The sequence below is a fragment of the Papio anubis genome, chromosome 8, assembly GCF_008728515.1.
Source record: "Papio anubis isolate 15944 chromosome 8, Panubis1.0, whole genome shotgun sequence".
NCBI classification, from domain to species: domain Eukaryota; kingdom Metazoa; phylum Chordata; class Mammalia; order Primates; family Cercopithecidae; genus Papio; species Papio anubis.
In genome coordinates, this window is record NC_044983.1 from 15,766,497 (window position 1) to 15,787,817 (window position 21,321).

The 21,321-nt window shown below is 41.4% G+C and overlaps 1 protein-coding gene across 11 annotated transcripts in view; it reads right to left on the bottom strand.

The window, feature by feature from the left end:
* The window catches only part of MTUS1 (microtubule associated scaffold protein 1), a 161,169-nt gene that overhangs the window by 24,195 nt on the left and 115,653 nt on the right, over nucleotides 1-21,321 (bottom strand). For 9 of the 11 annotated variants that reach the window (XM_017961795.3, XM_009212581.4, XM_009212582.4 and 6 more), the window contains 2 exons: nucleotides 16,242-16,456; nucleotides 6,677-6,743 (listed from right to left, as the gene is read on the bottom strand). In XM_017961795.3, coding sequence (XP_017817284.3) covers nucleotides 6,677-6,743; nucleotides 16,242-16,456 — 282 coding nt within the window. Of the gene's footprint in view, nucleotides 1-6,676; nucleotides 6,744-7,768; nucleotides 8,761-16,241; nucleotides 16,457-21,321 lie in introns of those variants that run through there. The other 2 variants (XM_021942026.2, XR_650422.4) reach the window with 2 other exon arrangements.

Here is a 21,321-nt window from a genome sequence, read left to right on the forward strand (position 1 = left end):
TGTAGACCGTTTTAAATTTAACTATAATCTATTTCAAAGACTGACACTTTCAAAATGCTCTGATTAACTGGGATGGTCGGACATAATCTACAATGCATCCAAGAGAATTATAGCTCTCCTTTATGACCATGCATTCCTAAAGGACAATAATTTTTTCTTTGCAAGATGTGGATTGTATTTTTTAATTATTCTGACTCTGCTTTATTTAAACTTTTACTTGACGTTCAGGGGTACACATGCAGGTTTGTTATACAGGTGAACTTGAGTCACAGGAGTTTGTTGTACAGATTATTTCATCACCCAGGTACTAAGCCCAGCACCCGATAGTTATTTTTTCTGCTCCTCTCCCTCCTCCCGCCCTCCACCCTCAAGGAGGCCCCAGTGTCTGTTGTTCCCCTCTTTGTGTCCGTATGTGTTTGTCATAGAAATGTTAAACAGTTTATAGAAAAACATTTGTGCATTAAGAAAACACTGAGTATTAGCATATTTTACAAAGAAAACTACCTTTCCCTAGCTACCATCGTTGGTAATAAAATCATTCATTCGTTGAAGTCTAAGCACCTGGTAAGCGCCAAGCACAAGGTGGGAGAGCTATAAAAATAAGGAGCTACTGGCCCTGCCCTTGAAGAGTTCCTAATTCCAGATGGCAAGAAGAGGTCTATAAACAAATCACTGGAAGAAACAAAACCTTAAATGTGTACAAGGTGCCTTGAAAGGCATATTAGAAGGCATAATTAACTTGCTTGAAAGATGTGGGCGAAATTCAACTGAAGATATTTTAGCTACGACTTAAAAACTGAGTAAATGAGAAGGAGCTTGAGGGGTCCATGAAGGGAGGGGAGTGGAAAAAGGAGCGTGCACTCCAGGCAGAGAGGATACCGTGCAAAAGATGTGGACAAGAGGTGCTAATGAACCCACGGCTAGGGCCTGGGAGGGGAAAGGAGGCGTGAATAAAGGGGAAAGAGTGCCTAGACATGAATTTGGACTGGAAGATTTCAGTCAGTCACATCACAATGGTGTGCTTAGTATGTCTGGATTTTTTCCCCCAAGGCCAAACTGGAGTCTTTTGTGTTTGTTAAAAATGTCCAGTAGAGGCCGGGCGCAGTGGCTCAAGCCTATAATCCCAACACTTTGGGAGGCCAAGGCAGGTGGACCACCTGAGGTCAGGAGAGTTTGAGACCAGTCTGGCCAACATGGTGAAACCTCGTCTCTACTAAAAACACAAAAAGTCGCCAGGAATGGTGGTGCACACCTGTCATCCCAGCTACTCGGGAGGCTGAGCAGGACAATCACTTGAATACAGGAGGTGGATGTTGCAGTGACCCAGGATGAAGCCACTGCATTCCATCCTGGGTGACGGGGTAAAAACTCCTTCCAAAAAAAAAACCCAAAACACAAAATGTCCAGTAGAGACACATGTCAGTTTTACTCTAAGTATAATTAATCCTGGCCGCAAGTGGAGAGCAGATCACAGGCCAGGAGGCAAGGTGGCCTGTGGGGTAGCTGTTGCAGTAACTTCCAGGTGAGAAATTGTGAGACTTAAAGCGGCAGCAGCCAGAACGCTGAGCAGGGATGGATGCAAGTGGCATTTAGGACACAGACTGACATGCACATGGAGGATGGCGGAACAGGAGTGTGATTTCAGTTGTTAGCTTGGGTGGTAAGTGAATCATATCACCATCATCAAAGCTGAGGAACAGGGGTGAATGAGGAGACGCTGCATGGCGCTCAGGAAGGAAGGGGCTGGGTCATCAGGAAGGTCTGATGATACTGGACTGGCTCACCTGGGGGCAGCACCTCACTGAGAAGCATCTGCAGCTTGGGAAGGAGAGGACCAGAAACATAAATCTTGGTCATTCTTGTATAGGTAGTAGTGGAAACCATGGGAATGGATGAGAAAACAGCTGGCAATGAAACCCTTGCTATATACTATGACACTATTTAATGGGTAAGTGAACTTACGGGACAGCCACTTGATAAACGTTCCCCCAGCCCATTAAAGGTGATCACAATGAAGACCGTGAGGCAATGTGGAAAAGTGCTTGACCTGTCCAGTTAAAAAGATCACAGCAGACATTTGACCAGGTGCAATGGCTCACATCTGTAATCCCAGCACTTTGGGAGGCTGAGGTGGGTGGATCACTTGAATTTCGAGCATTAGAGATGAGCCTGGCCAATATGGTGAAACTCTGTCTCTACTAAAAATACAAAAATTAGCCCAGCATGGTGATGTGCACCTGTAATCCTAGCTAATTGGGAGGCTGAGGCAGGAGAATTGCTTGAATCCAGGAGATGGAGGATGCAGTGAGCCGAGACAGTGCCACTGCACTCCAGCCTGGGCAACAGAGCAAGACCCTGTCTTTAAAAAAAAAAAAAAAGATCGGAGTAGGCATTTAACATACACAAATCTCAAAAGTATTATGGAAGAAGCCAGAGACAAAAAACAGCATACTATATCTTTCCATTTAAATGAGAATCTAGTTCAGACAAAACCTCTGATGATAAAGGTTAAATCAGTGTTTGCTTCTCGGGGGAGGGGTGTTCCACTGTGAAATGGCATGAGGGAATTTTCTGGATTGACAGAAACAGTCCATGCTTGATAAGGATGTAGGTTTTAGGAGTACATGTCTGTCAAAACTGATGGAATAATTTAGCATTCCATTGTATGAAAATTATACCTTAATTTAAAAAATCATAGTATGAAGTTGTATATATTCATATAAACTAAGAAAAGGGAATATGCATATAAAGTTACGTCAGGGCAGTGGAGCTACGGGCTGTTTTCTTTTCACTTAAAAATTTTAATTTTCATACACTGGTCTAAAAAAAAAAAAGAACTTTAAAACTTCAAATGCCTAAAAATATTTATCAATTACCCAGGAAAACAGAAAGCATATTATATTATGTTTCCATAGGAAACAGAAAAGAATCTCTACAATTATGGACTTTATACCTGAAGGTAACAAGAAAACACAAGAGACAGTAAAGATATCAACGTAGAGTATCAGAGAATCACTGGACCAAGGGGACACTTGTAAGAGTTTCTGCAGAAGCTAAGTACCAGGGCTTCCATGAGGGGAGGGAGGCTCAGACAGTGGAAAGACGCAGGCTGCTTTGGATGCTGGCACGCTGAGAGTGAGAGGACAATGGGAAAGTCAGCGGATGCGGGGACAGCGGGAGGCTGCTAGATTGGGAAAGTGGAAAGCACAGATTCTACCTGGGTTTCAGTGCCCCTGAGTTTATCAGCTGTCCTCTTTCTTTGCGGTTCTTAATAGTTTGGGTACCTTGTCTCAACTTTCATAGAGAAGGTGAAGAAACATTACCCAATGGGAGAGCGACACTAACTCCCATCGCCCCACCCCCATTATTTTGGAGGGGAAAAGTGGGTGCTTTGATGACGGCGATAGTGGCAGCTCTCTTTCCTTGAGTTGCTGTGATGGGCCAGGCACTACGTCACTGCTTTACATGTGTTACTATTTTATTCAGCCCCACAATAACCCAGCAAAATACATAGTGATTTCATATCACCAGTGAAAAAACCATACTCAAAGAAGTTAGGTAACATCCAACTAGGAGCGGATGGACAAAAACTTAGGCTTTGACTCCACACACCCAACTCTACTGGATCAGGAGAATACGCTGATGAGGTCTCATTTCCACTTGAGTCTGAAGAGCCTGTCGTTCGGGATTTCTGGTAATACTGAGTCTAATGACTATTCCTTTCTGTGGTATGGATGATGCCCTCACAAAACGGCCCCTGTAGTTCATGACTACACAGCTGTCCAGCTGCATACATCCTAATACCTATTATTTACTAGCAGTTAACACTTGGTTCTAGAAGCTTCACAATGCATTACCTCATGTAATCCTCACAACCACCCTTGGGGCAGATGATCGGCACCGCCATTTTCACCGAGGATGAAATTGGGACGGAAGAGATACAAAGCGACTTGTCCTAAGTTATTCAGTGACCACAGATGTGGCCCCGGACAGTGTGACAACATGAGCCTAACCACTTGACTGCCTCCAAATTCAAAACTGGGTTCCCAACTTTACTATGGAAACCCGTCTCAACTCATATTGAAACTAACAATCCCACTGGTAGCCTTGAGAGTCTTCTTCCTGGGCCGCTTCATCACAAGTGTTTACAGCTTTTGCTTCCCTCCACTTACAGAACCAAAACCCTTCTCCAAGCAGAGAAGGGCTACCATCAGATGTATGCCTGCTGCAACAGCAGCCGTGACACATTCCCTGAGAGGCCAGCACTGGGTGACTGAGGATCTGGACAGAGTGTACCAATACTCTGGAGGCAGCAGAAGCAGCGTACCAGGGCAACCTCCTTATCACGGACACAAAGGTGACAGTGGGCACACACCGTTACGGCTATTTCCTGTCAGGTTACCTGACTCACTGGAGGTGCTGAGTCCCTGGGCCCCAATTGCAGTTGATTAATTGTTCTGTCCACTAAAACGTAAAAACAGCATCCTTCATTCAAGCAGCGTGAATGGGCACAGTGTTCCATTTTCACTGCTGCCTTGTCTTGGGAGAGAGGCTGAAACGTGAACCTCTAGGTAGGCTCACCTCCACTTCCACTGGGTTATAATGAACTCTGAAACACACACACACAAAGGCCTCTTTCCTGATCTTCTAACTCTCTGTTAATTACATTATTTAAGGTATGGACAAAAGTGAATTGGGTTGGTCATTTAGGTAATCATAAGGGTGACTGTCAAGTAACATGGCAGAAAGCCTGCAAAGTCTGAGAGCTGGGCTGTGTCTCAGCTGGGGTTTCCTTGAACTCTTTCACCAGAACGCTCAAGTCTTTGGGATTCTGAAGTTTCCATCTGTCTTAAAATTACTTTTCCATAAAGAGGCCTTCATTTGCACAGCCTAAAACAAAGTCAGGACTGATGTCTTGGCTAGGTATTAAGAGTCTGGATGGTTAGTCAGGGATTTGGCCTCACCTCCCACTAGAAGGGGAAAAGGGAACAGGAATGTAGAAAAGTCTTTTACAGAGTCTTGCTCTGTTGGCCAGGCTGGAGTGCAGTGGCACAATGACAGCTCACTACAGCCTTGAAGTCCTGGGCTCAAGCAATCTTCCCACCTCAGACTCCCGAGTAGCTGGGACAACAGGCACACACCACTATGCTTGGCTGATTTTTAAATTATTTTTTGTAGAGTCAGGGTCTTGCTATATTGCTCAAGCTGGTCTCAAACTACTGGCCTCAAGTGATCCTCCCACCTCAGCCTCCCAAAGCACTGGGATTACAGGTGTCAGCTACCACACCCAGCCCAGAGGAAGTCCTGACCCCACACTCACTGCCCTCTGATTTTTGCTCTGGTGAAGGTGGGAGAATTAAGTGTTCAAATCCAGCAAATCAGGTTGGCAGTGTGGTCTTGTCCAAAAGAAAAATGGGCAGTTTCTCCTAGAGTTGGGTGAACACAATTTGCTTCTCTGGTTGTTACCTTGCATTATTCATACAACATACCTGGGCATTTTTGGTGGAGACCGTAACACACACCAAAAAACGCAAAGGACAAGGAAATCAGTCCTAGAATGATCAGCTCAAGATCTGGCTGAAGCTGAAGCAAGAAGCCGATTCTCTAGTCTGAGGAGCCCAGGGCAGAAAGAGGAACCCCAAAGCAGTCAGTTCACTCCAAGATAGGAGTTGACATAGAAAAGGCAGTGTTGGCTGGGCGCGGTGGCTCACACCTGTAATCCCAGTACTTTGGGAGGCCGAGGTCAAGAGATCAAGACCATCCTGGCCAACATGGCGAAATCCCATCTCTACTAAAAATACAAAAATGAGCCGGGCATGGTGGTGTGCGCCTGTAGTCCCAGCTACTCGGGAGGCTGAGGCAAAAGAATCGCTTGAACCCGGGAGGCAGAGGTTGCAGTGAGCCGAGATAGCACCACTGCACTCCAGTCTGGCGACGTAGCGAGACTCCTCTCAAAAAAAAAAAAAAAAAAAAAAGAAAAAGAAAAAGAAGAAAAGAGAAAAGCAAAGCAAAGCAAAGCAAAGGCAGTGTCGTGTCTGTTCCATGAACCCTAAGGACTTCCAGGAAAGACTGGAACTAAAATAAGAGTGCAACCTGGAAACTGCAGGGCTGGGTGGCAGGTGTTGAGACCTGGGGCTTCCTGTGGACCGGAGAGGTGGTTCACCATCAGCCCCCTCCAAATAGTAAGATTAACACAGAATGTACCTTTTTCAGCCAGGTTGCCCTAATGGACAGTATCCTTTCAACTTCATCCTCACTACTCACAAACCACCCCTTGAAAGCACAATGGATTTACTGTTTATCAAGAGGGGAAACTTTCACTACTGTCATATGAAAACTGGTTCAGAAAAAAAAAAAAAATGACAACATTATTTAACAGAAATTCACACAATTAAAAGTAATTCTGTCCCTCTCTTCAGCAAGAGAAATGTTTTGCTCATCAGAAGTTCTGCTAGGCTTAGTAAGATCAGTGCCAGGAATTCTGTGAACTGAAGGTCAAGCTGCCAAGATTCAAAAGAAATGTCGATAGTAAGTGTTTGCCCAGATACCAGACAGGGAGTGCCAACAGCTCCCAGCATGCAACTCCAGCCACAATGCAGACAGGACAACCACATTTTCCAGTGTTCCCCTTGTCCCATAAAATTTAACAACAACAACAACAACGAAAAGCTCTTACCTAGCTCTCCCCGGAGGTTAACAAGTTCTTGAGATAGGGTTTTGTGTTGTTTCAGCGCTTCCTCCCGCTGCGGAAAACACACATCAAGTTACTCATGTTTTCAAGAGGGTCCCTTTCAGTAAGGTACACATTTGTTATCACTAGGAAAATGAGACCCACTATTGGGAAGCCAAGATATGAATCATTTAGACTAACAATTTGTGTTGTTAAAAGAAACACAGTCGTCCCTTAGTTGTTAAGGAAATTCGTGACTCAAAAATCTGTATTTTTGCAGGTCCCAGTGCAACTTTGGTTTGAGGCAGTGAATGGCCCATTTAGAAATATTTACTTTGAGCCAGTGCTTCACTGCTGATCCACAGAACCTTTCGGCTAATGCATACTGTACTTAAGACGTAATGCGTTCTCCTCCTCCAAGGGCAATAAACATCTAATCAGTTTAAGATAAATATTTAATGTTCTAAACACAGGCACATATATGCACTTTGTCCTATATTTGCAAATAAAAAAGTTTCGTTACAATGCCAACCCTTCTAAAAGAAAGATAAAAAGTTTGTTAGAAAGCTGCAGCAGAAAGATAATCCTTTAAAGACAAAATTAAAGGAATTTTTTTCAGCTACATACCATTTTCTAAGGATTACGATATTTTGGATCAGTGATAATTCTAAATCGATGTTAGAGAAACAAACCAAAGAAAACCAGATGGCTGTTTTTAGTATTAGAGAAGCAATTATCAACCTTGAGCTAAAGAATCATTTTCAAGTTACCAGCAACTCACGGCAATCACACATACACACATACTTACACAAATACAGTAATTACATACAGTTCCTTAAAAGGTAGATTCCCTAGCACCAGGGAGTAACTAAAAAAAAAAAATGAAGAATTTCAAAGCTCACTGAAAAAAGCCCTCACGAGGATCACCCAAGACGGAGCTCCCACCGCATCCTGATCACAGCGTTGCAGAGATCATGAGACCTGGCCTTTGCAGGCAAGAGTTGCTTGTCATTCCAAGCATTTTCCCCGAATTCCAGACAGCCTCTGCAGTAGTCCTGACATTCTTCCAGAAAAGCACTATAAACAAATACTAATTACCCTTGGTGCTGCACATGGAGAATAGAGGCACATTTTGCTGCTCGGGCAGCCCATTTTCCAGCTTCTGTCTCCAAGTCCCCCCACCCCTCGCACCGTCCAAGAAGCATACAGGTGGCCGCGCCACCCACCAGTCGGGTCTGTCTACATTCAAAGCTCTAGCAGGAGGCGTGCCATTGGCCCTCGGGCGTCTTACTTCATGTCCTGCAGGTTACCGTGCGCCTCGGATTCCTCACTCACAGAAGCTGATACTGCAGCTTCTGCCTTTGGCACAGGCAGCCTGCGATTACTTAAAGCCACAGCCTTTCATTTATGAAAAACGAGAGGCAGGCATTAGACTGATCGATTGCCATTTAGTTAAATATCAGCTGCAACGGGGGAAAGAAACACTGACCCCCTCTGCATGGATAATAGAGTTATTTTTAGACTTGTGAGCCTTTTTCCTCCCCTCTCTAATTGGGGTCATTAGATGATGACACTTACTAATAGAAAAGGGAAACTTATTCTTCAGAACGCGTATACTAAATGAGGTTATGAACTAGGTGAAGAGCAAGGAAAGGGGCGTGCTGTCGTTTAGAATTTTAAATGGCATTATGAAATGAGCGGTGTTTCAGAATAAGTCCGAAGTGCTGACTGCAGAGTTGGAGATCCCATATATTTTTAACTTTTACTTCGTTCTCACCTCTCAGTAACAGCTCAGGACATCAAGTCTAAACGCCAGCACTGAAGCGTGGTCAGCAGGGACTGGGATTTAAGAGACACTTTTCACTGAGTACCTTCTGGCCTCAATGGTATTCTAAATGTTTGGGTTTTTAAAAATATGGTATTAAGTTGTTTTGAAATCACCAATGAGTCTGAGTTTTTTAAATTAACAAGTAATTGGTTTTCTGATGCAGAAATTTAAGTGAGGAAAATCAGCCTGCATAATAATGGAAGAAAAACATAAAAATATGTATCATATATACTTCTCCTCATGTCAGAAATTTAAGACTTAATTTTGTTTAGTAATTTACCTCAAGTAAATACCAGGAAGCTTTGCCACTCAAGTAACAGGAAAAACAAGACAGCTTTACTAACTCCCCAGAAGCAATCCTGAAACTCATTTGGTGAACTTGCTTAAAATTCACTTTTCAGTACCAGCCAAGTTGCTAAGAGAAGGAAGAAATGGCAAGAAAATTAAATCATTCTTCAAATTTATGGAAACTATGGGAAGATGAAAAAAATTAAAAATTATAGTTAGTATAATTTCAAAGAACAATTTTGTGGAAACATTATGTTCTGTTGCAGAAATACACCAGATGATTTTTTACTTATTAAAGGGGGTTTTGGGAAAGCGAGTTTCACCAAGCATGTCGACATTTCCCCAAACTTCAACTCCACTGCACTCCACGGTCCTGTCCTTAATGCCTCAGAAGCTACTGACATCTTCCAACCTCTGTCAGGCACAGTAACAGCAACAGGAAAACCTTGAGGTCATCTTTCACTCTTTGCCTAAATGAGTTGTGCAAAAGTCACACAGTTCTTCCCTTGTAATGTGTCTTGAATCCATTGCACTTTTTCTTTTAGTGCTATCTCCACACTAGTCCTGATCCTAGCCCGTTCCTGGACTATCAGAAGTATCCCTTCACCTTTCAGAGGGCTGGTAGATTATTAGTCCATATTCTTTGTATATATAAACTCCCTTGCTCACAACAAGCCTCGTTGAGTGCATTCGAAACAAATGAACTACTTCACCATAGTTCTGTGGACTTGAAGCATCCAGCCTCCCCTTTAGCCTCCCAGCCTCTCTCCTGTGCAAGTCACCCGGACCACGCATACCTCACCTCCACATGCTTGTCAACACCACCTTCTCTGGAATGCAGGACTTTCTTTACTGACTCATTATATAAACCTTCTAGGAATGCTAAATATCATAGACAATATATCCTCCTCCCCCAAATGAACAGAAAGACCATTTACCCTTCTAAATCGGTTGGTAACTTATTACTTCAAACTAATTAATCTAGCATTTTTCAAAGCAGATGCTGTGAAAATATAAAAGAAATTTAAGACATGGTCCCTGCCTTCAAGAAGCACGGGGCCTACCTAGAGCTAGAACATCCAGGCTCAGTTCTTTTGGTCATTGATCAAAGCAGATGACCTCATCGGATGGGAAGCAGTAATGAAGAAAACCAAGGGCTTTATATACAATCCATAGGTGAAATGCTAACCCCCGTGCCCATACTGTAACAGACACATGCTACATGTTAGTTTCTGCCTGACTCTCCCTGATAGCTTGGCCTTTACATGTACTTACCCTTTACTTGTAGATGATAAAATACATTATATGTCCCTTAGATACTGATTTACTGTTTCTTTTTACTCAGCTGCTCCTAGATCAGTGTTTCTGTCTTAGAGAATAAACTCTTAACCGTCCAGATAATAGGTTGATTCAATTCTCTTTGTATTGTAACATGCAGAATTTCACACAATGTGAAAAAAAGGGAAAGGTGGAAATCTGGATATAAAGATGCCTTTATGCTCATGCATTAAATATACGAAATGTTCCAAGAAAAAAAAAAAATGGATTCACCATAATTGAATTAGGAGTCCCTGGGACACAGGCACTTAGTCTCTGGCTGTCGTCCCATCAGCGTGCCTGCATTTTTGCTAGCCACTGAGTAGCATCAACAGCCCACAGGATCTTGCAGAGAAAAGTCACATTAGATGGCTCAGACATGTGCTGCATCTGACCTCCTCCCCATCACCCACACCGCGAATTTGCTCAATGCATCTATGTTTTTTTGTTCCGAGACAACTTTACTGCTAGTGTCATTCAAAATTCAACTTTGTTTAGGTGCTACTTTAGGTAAAATTCCACTTGCAAAAAAAAAAAAAAAAGATTTGGAGGCATTTTGAAGAATGACAGGTTTGGGGAGGGTGACCAGTTCAAGTTTACCTAGAAACCCACCCAAAAGACCCTTTCATGAAGAAGCTTAATTACTACCATCACTACTGTTGTTCACTTTGGCTGTCTGCGCAGAATACTGTCTAAGCAAGGATAAACCAAGAATTAGAAAAAAACTTAAAGTAACGTTAGTGTGTCTTTTGAGGAACAGAGAGTGTGACATTAGTTCTCCGATTCATGAGACATCAGAATGTCTGATATGTAATGAAATATGTCTGCTACTACAGTGGGAAACTTAGAGTTATTAAGTAGACTTGCAACAAAAGCATGATAGTTGCAAGATTCTCTTAATCCATCATTTTTACCCATAATCTAAGGCTCTAATGCCATTTACAAAAGATTAGCAATAACAAAATATATATACACACACACACAAAATACCTATATATTATACATCTATAAAAATACATAGACTTACAATGTATAGGCATATCATGTATGCAAAATGCATACACATTATATATGTATACAATGTGTATCTATATGTGTTTTATATATGTGTGTGTGTGTCTGTGTATAAACACAGTATATATACTTCTGTAATGGGAATGGGAACTAAAAGGTTAACGGAGTTTTTAAAATTGTTTAACTTTGCCCAAGATTTTTGTTCTCCAACTATTTTTATTATTTTATATATATATATATATATATATATATATATTTTTTTTTTTTTTTTTTTTTTTTTTTTTTGAGACAGGGTCTCACTCTGTCACCCAGGCTGGAGTGCAATGGCGCCATCTTCGCTCACTGCAACCTCCGCCTCTTGGGTTAAGCAATTCTTGTGCCTCAGCCTCTCAAGTAGCTGGGACTACAGGCACGTGCCACCGTGCCTGGCTAATTTTTGTATTTCTTGGTAGAGACAGGGTTTCACCATGCTGGCCAGGCTGGTCTCAAACTCCGGACCTCAAGTGATATGCCCACCTCAGCGTCCCAAAGTGTTGGGATTACAGGTGTGAGCCACTATGCCTAGCCTCCAACTGTTTTATAATAGTACTCAGTACACACTACACAATCAGTAAATATTTGCTGATTATAAAATAAAGAGAACAAAGAACATTTACATAAGACTTTATGCTCATCCTACATCTGGAATTCCATCCTCTCTGTTCACATGTTCACTTACCTATACACTGTGTTGTTTATTATTCTTCATAATAAAGAACTAGAGGCAGATCCTGTCCTCAGTAAATTTCCTATCTTAAAATGCAAAAACAAGCATTAAACCAGTATCTCTAATATAGTGCAGAGAATGAAAGAGAAGCATATATGCTCCTGGAATCCAGAGGTGGACAGAACACAGATCTAGAAGGCCAGGAAATCATTCACTAAAGAGTGGGTTCTGGACTGGGCATGGTGGCTCATGCCTGTAATCCCAGCAGGCATTTGGGAGGCTGAGGCAGGTAGATCACTTGAAGCGAGGAGTTTAAGACCAGCCTGGCCAACATGGTGAAACCTCATCTCTACTAAAACCACAAAAATTATCCGGGTATGGGGGTGGGCATCTGTAATCCCAACTACTCAGGAGGCTGAGTCAGGAGAACTGCTTGAACCCGGGTGGTGGAGGTTGCAGTGAGCTGAGATTGAACCACTGCACTCCAGCCTGGGTGACAGAGCAAGCCACTGTCTTAAAAAAAAAAAAAAAAAAAGCAGGTTCTAGGGCTATATTCAGTGCAGTCACAATTCCTTGGGTTTCAGGACCTGAATTTAGGTATAAGGTGAAATTCACACACAGTACGAGTGTCTGGGAAAGTCACTAGGAGCTTGCCATGTTGTGGACAATGCATCTCTCTGTAGATCCAACCCGGTGAATTTTTTTTCCCCTAGTGTTGGATCTACTCTCTCTCTGAGCACCTGATAAAGGCCTCAGCTTGTGTTTAGAGGCCAGGTTGTATGAGGGAAAAGTGTCTTTAAACACTAAGATCACGGAGAGTATAGAATGCTCACGCCACAAGAGGTGTTCAGGGACTGAGAAGACACCTGAAGGAAGGGTGGACTCCTGACTTTCATCTCAAATTGACTCTTGGGCCTTCTTCGTTCACTGGGGGTGGGGGGCATACAAGGTGGACTTGTGTTCTTCATTTAATTTGCTTTTTTTTAAAGATGGAATCTCGCTCTGTCGCCCAGGCTGGAGTGCAGAGGCACAATCTTGGCTCACTGCAACCTTCATCTCTCAAAGTAAAGCAATTCTTCTACCTCAGCCTCCCGAGTAGCTGGGACTACAGGCACATGCCACCATGCACGGCTAATTTTTGTAGTTTTAGTAGAGATGGGGTTTCACCATATTGGTCAGGCTGGTCTTGAACTTCTGACCTCAGGTGATCCACTTGCCTTGGCCTCCCAAAGTGCTGGGATTACAGGCGTGAGCCACTGTGCCTGGCCTGCATTTTTCTTATTTTAGTTGTTTGTATACTGATCTATGTAAATTAAATGCAAGTGGTGATGTGATGCTGCTGTAAAACCGATCTGAACATGTAAGTATTGGGGGCAAGGACAGTAGCCCAGTAATGATATGTGAACAAAGGATGAAGTACAGGAAGTTTACAGGACATTTTTAGTTGATAGCGTCCTAGACCTAGGTTTATGTCCTGGTTCTCCTCTTGCTAGCTGTCTGATAGCAGGTAAATTACTTAACTCTATTCCTCAATTTTCTTATTTATAACTTCCAACTCGTGTCTTTGGTGAGGATTTAAATAAGGTAAGAAAGAGTATCTGGCACTTAGTAAATATTAGGTTGGTGCAAAAGTAATTGCGGCTTTTGGCACGATGGCAAAACCTCAATTACTTTTGCACCGACCTAGTATTCAACAAATCCCTCTTGCTTCTCCTCCATCTCTTTATGTATGGCTACAGCATCTGGGCATGAGAATAACATTAAAAAGGGCAGTAGTTACCAAATGATAAAAAGCCTTATAGTCCCAGTTAAAAACCAGAGTCTCCCCAAAACAACAATGTGAGTTACATAAGTATAAATTTCCTAGTAGCCACATTGAAAAAAGTTGAAAAAGATGAAGCTAATTTTCATATTTTAACTCAAATATATACAAAATAATATTTCAATATATTCAATATAAAAATTGTTAATGAGATAGTCTATATCCTTTGTTTTCATTCTAAGTTTTTGGAATCCAAGTGTATTTTACACGTACCACACATCTCATTTCAATGGATTACATTTCCAATGCTCAGTCTCATACGGCTAGTGGCTACCACACTGGACAGATGAGCTATAGATAAGGGAGAACCACTGGAAGATTTAATCAGCAGCATGGGATGCTTTCGTAAGAGGAAGCTGTCAGCAGTGCTTGGGATGGATTATAGGGGAGAAACAGTGCAAGCCTAATGATTGGTTAAAAAGTTGCTATCACAGGTTGGGCATGGTGACTCACGCCTGTAATCCCAGAACTTTGGGAGGCCGAGGTGAGTGGATCACCTGAGGTCAGGAGCTCAAGACCAGCCTGGCCCACATGGCGAAACCCCGTCTCTACTAAAAAAATACAAAAATTAGCTGGGCATGGTGGCGGGTGCCTGTAATCCCAGCTATTCAGGAGACTGAGGAAGGAGAATCGCTTGAACCCGGGAAGCGGAGGTTGCACTGAGCCCAGATCACGCCATTGCATTCCAGCCTGGGCGAAAGAGCGAGACTCCATACCAATAAAAAACAAAACCAAAAAAAACAAACTTGCTATTATAATCTAGTGGACAGCTAACCAGGGTCGGAGCAAGGAGGGCATGAGTGGGGATCGCGAAGACATCGAAAGGGGAGAAACACTGTGGAATGAGAGTTCACGGGACTTGACTGACATCATGAGGAGGATAAAGGAGAGAAAACAGTTGAGGATGGGAGCTATTAGGCTGGACATAGTAAAATAATTGGTTTACTTCTAAATATAAAAACTAACTGTTCCCCGCATTTGATAGTATACAGTTTCTAGTTAGCTTACTTGGTTATATAAACACACTCTTGAGTTCCTTTCTTACAAACGAAAGACAAACAAAAATACCATATACTATTACCATAACTAAAAATCTAAGTAGTCCCCATCCTGCCCTCAAAAACAAAAACAAAAACAAAAAAACATCTGGAGAAAGCTGTAAAATACTCATCAAGAATTCACTGAGGCCAATTGTGGTGGCGCATGTCTGTAATCCCAGGACTTTGGGAGGCCAAGGTGGGCATGTCATGAGGTCAGGAGATCAAGATCACCCTGGCTAACACAGCGAAACCCTGTCTCTACCAAAAATACAAAAAATAAGCTGAGCGTGGTGGTGGGCGCCTGTAGTCCCAGCTACTCAGGAGGCTGAGGCAGGAGAATGGCGTGAACCCGGGAGGCGGAGGTTGTAGTGAGCCGAGATCGCGCCACTGCGCTCCAGCCTGGGGGACAGAGCGAGATTCCCTCAAAAAAAAAAAAAAAAAAAGAATTCACTGAAACTGTCTAGTAGTCTGACAGTTTCTCCAAGGCACAGACCAAGTCTCATCCACTTCTCTCTCTCCCTGCTTCCTAAACAGGCAGCCATATCACAGGGGCCTCTGTATGAAACCAGGACAGATTTGTTGATCTCAACGAAACTATAGAACAGCCAAACAGAACAGTTTTCTTTTTGCTTTTAATTTTTATGTTTTCCCTATGTTGCTTAGGCTGGTCTTGAACTCCTGGCCACAAGCGATCCTCCCTCCTCGTCTTCCCAAAATGCTGGGACTCCAGGCATGAGCCACAGTACGTGGCCAGTTTTTGTGTTTGTTTTTTCCTTTTCCTTTGTGTTATCATGTATATCCGTCTTGAAAACTGTGATTAAAAACTAAGGAGCTCAAGTTGTATTCTCTGATCAGTTTCCCCCTGAAATAATTACAGCTTTTATTGCTATGTCAGTAACATGTTGATATAAACTTGGTTTTCTCAATGAATTTCAGCCAGTTCGTGAAGTAACATCCCTGAAGAATATTAGGGAAGAATAACAACACCGCAAATCTGCTTTGCTTTTGCTGCACCACAGGGACTATTTAGGAATAAATGGAACTTGCAGAAAGAATCCCCAGATATGATTCTGGGAGTTAACTCAAAAGTGAGTTAACTCAGAAGTGAGTTAACTCCCAGAATCATATCTGGGGATTCTTTCTGAAAAGTGCTCTTGAATCCATAAATATAACAAACCTCATTTTTCAAAGCATTAAACTAAGTGTGATATGAAAAGCTACACATAGACAAACCGAAAAATTAAGTGAAAAAAATGCTAATGCTAGTTTAGGTCTAGAGGCACACAGCGGTGTAACAGGAAATTATGTTCTTGCTGTTGCCATTCTAACCAACAGACTCTAGGGGTAAAAAAAGGAAGTGAGAAAATGTTTCCATGCCAAGGTTCTAGCGACCGACTCAGGTTATCTGGTGAACTGACAAAAATGTAATGTGATGAATCACACCTGATCTTTCCCATCATTTACCTAGAAATTCCCAGGGCGAGCGCATGAGCAAGTCCTCCCCATGCTCCCCCGACCTCGAGGAGAAAGGCTCTTTCTAGGATGCACATCCTTACCTCAGACAGCAGGTGCTGAATCACAACTGTCAACGCCTCAAACTTGGTATTACCACAGGCAAGAAGCTGCTTGAGCTGCAGGATAAATCCACTTTGGTTTTCACATTTTGTTTTATATTGCGCCAATTCACGTGTTTTCTCAGAGGGCAGTGCATCGGGAGCCGTCTGCGTCTGGATACATAAGCTTCGGGGATTCTTCTGCCTGCTCTTTTCAACTGCAAAAGGAATTAACATAGATACAAAGACAGGTGAGGTTAATTTTTAAAATCACCACCACATGGGTTCAAAAACAACCAGATAAGCCATGGAAACGCATTTATGTTCCTGTAAGGAATGCATACGGATGAGAGGTGGAATGAATCGGAGATCTAGATGGTTGGAATTCACGAACACAGTGGCCACCAGTTATGACTTTAAAAGATTTATGCGGAACAGAGAATTAGGAACACAACGTAAATAGATTTGGCAACCCAGAAACACAAAAACTGTGTGCAAAATGATTCTGTTCTCCTAGCTTCTCATTTTCCAGTTAAACTGGTAGCGAAACCTTGGCTGACGAGAAGCCTGACTTTTCTGATCTCATACGCCAAAAGAAACACACAAATCACTGGACATTTAATTAAATGCCTTTCTCTCCTCCCATACATTTTCTACAAATCCCTCATCTTTTCCCTGATGATGGCCTAGTCATTACACAGATTTATACTGCAGATGAGTCATTTCCTAATCTCTAATAAATCATAACATACATTGAAAACACTCAGATTTTGCCTCTTTAAGTTCACTGCTACGAGTACTATACTCTTGACTATACTATTCCATTTTCTGCCAAACACAAGCTTTGTCGGTCTTTTTTCCCAAGTAGTGATAATGGCTCCCACAGTTTTTTTTTTAAAGCGCATGCTAACACTCCAAATCCAACCCAAATGCCACGCTAAGTGATTATTCCCTTCCTGCGCTATAGTGCCCTGGGAATTACCCTGTTTTACATAAAAAACTGTTCAGTCTTGGAACCATTTCAAATGTGTCAGTCATTCTGAATATCAAACAGAATTGGAAAAATAAGAAATGAATTGCTTAGCTTCTTGAAATAAACAAGCCAAGTAATCCAAACAAATGTAAATTTGGAAAAAAAGACAAAAGAAACTAAAAAAAAAAAAAAAGTTTCCTTATTCCAACAGTCTTTCATTATGGCATCCACATTTTGTGGTAATAAATCTAAGACAATTTGTAAAGAAATTTAGTAATTATTTTCTCTAATTTTTTGGGAAGAGGCAAACTATTACAGTGATTGCTTAAAGAAAAATAAAGAAACATCAGTACTCATGTTCTAAGAACAAATGGGTAAATATATTGAATAAACTCTAAGTTAAAAGCAGGAAAAAAGGCTCTTATTTTCTATGGCTGTATTACATGGTTAAATAACTCATATTTGTATTAATATTGATAATTCTCTGTTCTAAAATGACTAAAATATCCATTATTTCACTGTGTCTTTGTAATACTTGATGAGAGGAAGTATTTATCCATTACTCTTTATTATTAGCAATTAATAGTAGCTTATGAATAATTGTCACTTCCATAGATGCAGAAAATAGCCAAGTTAATATATTATAGTCCTGAAGGGCGAACAAATTACTAGTCACTTATTGATGAAAAAAGAATCTAAATATTTGACCATGAGATTAGTATTCTTTATGTCATTTCCTAGATGTTTTTAGAAATTGTCACGTAACAGGTGATAATAATCCCAGTGTTTCACTGATCACAGCGTGTTCTCACTTTCCCTCTCTTTTCATCCTCCCAATGACCCCAGGGGGGACGAGGGGGCTCACAAGTGTGAATGGTCTTCCCTGGGTGTAAACAACTCCTATGGGAATCCAGATTCAAAGTCAGAACCCAGGCCTCTAATGCCAAGCCTCTGCTGTTCCCACACATTTTGGAAAGTGGATTAGGTGGTGATGTAATACATGATATATATAAAAATAAATATTTATGCAACAAATGTAATAATATCTTGCTTTAATACATATAAGCACATTATCTATCTGATAACTCATTTTAACAAACCTACATATAAACATCTATGTGTTAATACAATTTTATAAACAAACATTTTTAGATCCTTTACTATCTAGAATTTACTGCAACAAATATAGACACAAGTTCATTCTCCTGATATCATTTGTATATGTCCTACTAAAACTTACTTAAAAATTCATTTATTGATAACTGCTTTATCATTTCCTGAGTCCTGAATAACATTTGGCTTTCTTTCTAGAATTTCTATGCTAATGAATGTTATTTTAAACACAATTTCAGAGCTTTAAAACTGTCAGTTTAAAATTATTTACAAAATCTGACAGGTGAATCTTTTATATTAATATTTTGGAGAAATATTCAAGATTCTTGCTTTTTGATCATAAATCCGTAACAAAAATATCACAGAATACATGTAATTGTACTAACATTGTTTACTTTTGAAGAGAAGGTAATAGGAATCAGATAGCTAAAAAGTATCCTGAAGTATTTTTTATACTTTTTAACCATGGGATAAATATATTACCTCTTCAAAAGTTAAATATAAGAAGTAAACAAAATTACTTTTAAAAGACAGTTAAAGTGAAATTCGAGGACATACATTTTTTATGTACTACTTAGCTATCAAGGAAATAGTCTATGTAGAATTTTTCCTTGGGGAAATTACACAGGAATCTAAACATTACACAGGGTTTGTTAGTGATTACTCAGAATAGCTTTATGATTAAGGAGGAAAGAACACACTATGTATTCATCTAAGAGTACGTGTCTTCAAATTTTAAAATGAGAGCAAATGAGCACACAGACTGTCCTCTCTGTGGAGCTGGAAATGCGCACTGTGCACTCAATCTTCCGCTCCATATACTGTGCTCCCTAAGGAGGAAGTGTGACCACACGGCAGCCAGCCGATGACCCAGTTTCCACATGCTTCCCACTCTCTCCCCACTCCTGGCTCAGCTGCAGATCAGAGATGATGCAAGAATCTCCAACGATGCTCAAAGCCCCAAGGCTCACCAACAGGTACTTCACAGTACTGAAAAGCCAGGGGTTTCCCTTAAATCCTGCAGGATTCATTACTTACGTGAAATTAGCATAATATCAGCCAAACTTTGCCCTTACCCTCGTTTATCAGCATGTTACTGTTTTGATAATAAAGCTTTTATACAAAAGTATAAATTATTTTGTTTACTGTACCTATTAACAGAACACGCTCTGATTTCAAAGGATCAATTTAATCAGAAATCTTAAAATTAAATGTTAACTTCTACATGGATTCAGATTTCTCTCAACAAGATAATTACCATCGTCAGCTGTGATCCAGCCTTACTGGGACTCATTCTAATGAAATGGGGACCTCCATCAGGAAAACAAAGGCCAGAACCAAAGATATTGGCTCATCTGGAAAACAGCTGGATAACACTGTTGGCTCTCTTTGCTCTTTCTACTCAGAAACCTCAATTTAATAAAATTTAAAACTAGTGCAATGAAGTCATGCATCATCTTCTTAAAGAAAGTAGTTGGTTAAAGAGGAAGATGCCCATTTCTCAGGCTCAAGTCACTTAGGCAAACAGTCCTCCATATCCCAAGACCAAAAACAATTTTGAGAAAAAAAACCTACCCATTCAGACATGGACTAACCATCACCACATACTAGCAGCTCAGGACACATCCGTTCTAGGTCAAACAAGCCACACATTTCCGCAATCTGCTGGCTTTTCACATTAATAAAATCCAGTTAGAGAGGAGACCTACTGAGGGAGATTGCCTTGGGTTCCATGAAACACAAACTAAACACAGAATTTGGAAACGAATGTTGTCTACTTTTGTGTATACTCATTGACCTACTCACTCACTCATGAAATACATTTATTAAAATCTACCATGACGGCGCTGCTGTGGTGGGTGTGCACCTGCTCTGGTGCTCTGGGGGACAGGAGAAGTATCACATAAGAGGGTGGTATTGCTCAGACAGCCACAAAAACACCAAAGATCTCTGCTGACTCATGTTTCCCCAGTGCTCACCTCTTCAACTCCAAATCTCAACCCATCTGTATAAAGGTGACAGTCACTGACCGGATGGTATGTGCTTTCCACAACGTATTGCATTAAAAACCGATGTTTGTGGGGCTGACAAAACATAGGTTATGAACTCAGAGGCTAGTGAGGGGTCTCTTCATCCCTGCCAGCAGCATGGACAGACAGAAAACTCCCTTCCTTCTGCCTAATCTAATCATACACATCTAAAAGTCCTCATAGGGACACCTACACACAAGTTCCTTCAGTCAGGGTTTCCCCAGCATCTGGTGGCAGGTGCTTATCCTGCCTATGCAATCTTACATATAGTTTTTTAAAGTTATCATTCATGTCAACTATTAGCTTACGTTCGTATAAAGTTTTCCAGTGTTCCCTTCATTAGCTGTTTACTCTAAAAGAGTTAACAGTAATAATTCAGGAGACATACAATATTTTTCTATTTCTAGGTAGATACGGCATTTACTGAAAATGGACAATTTTAAGCTCAGCAAAGCACAGTGTTTAGACATTTAAAATTACCCAAGCCAGGCCGGGCGTGGTGGTTCACGCCTATAATCACAGCACTTTGGGAGGCTGAGGCGGGTGGATCACGAGGTCAGGAGATCGAGACCATCCTGGCTAACACGGTGAAACCCTGTCTCTACTGAAAATACAAAAAATTAGCCGGGTGTGGTGGCGGGCACCTGTAGTCCCAGCTACTCGGGAGGCTGAGGCAGGAGAATGGCGGGAACCCAGGAGGTGGAGATACCAGTGAGCTGAGATCGTGCCACGGCACTTCAGCCTGAGTGACAGAGCAAGACTCCATCTCAACAACAACAACAAAAAAAATTACCCAAGCCAATTATTTTTGGGGGGTGGGAGAAGGACTTACGATGCCTCAGCATTTAAACTTTTCATTACTATATTGGTAGAATTTGTTGCAGTAGCTCATATTATATGAAAAAGGGTTCTACTTCTTTTCTTCACATTAAAAGCAGATTAGAGAACAGAAAGCATATTCACATAA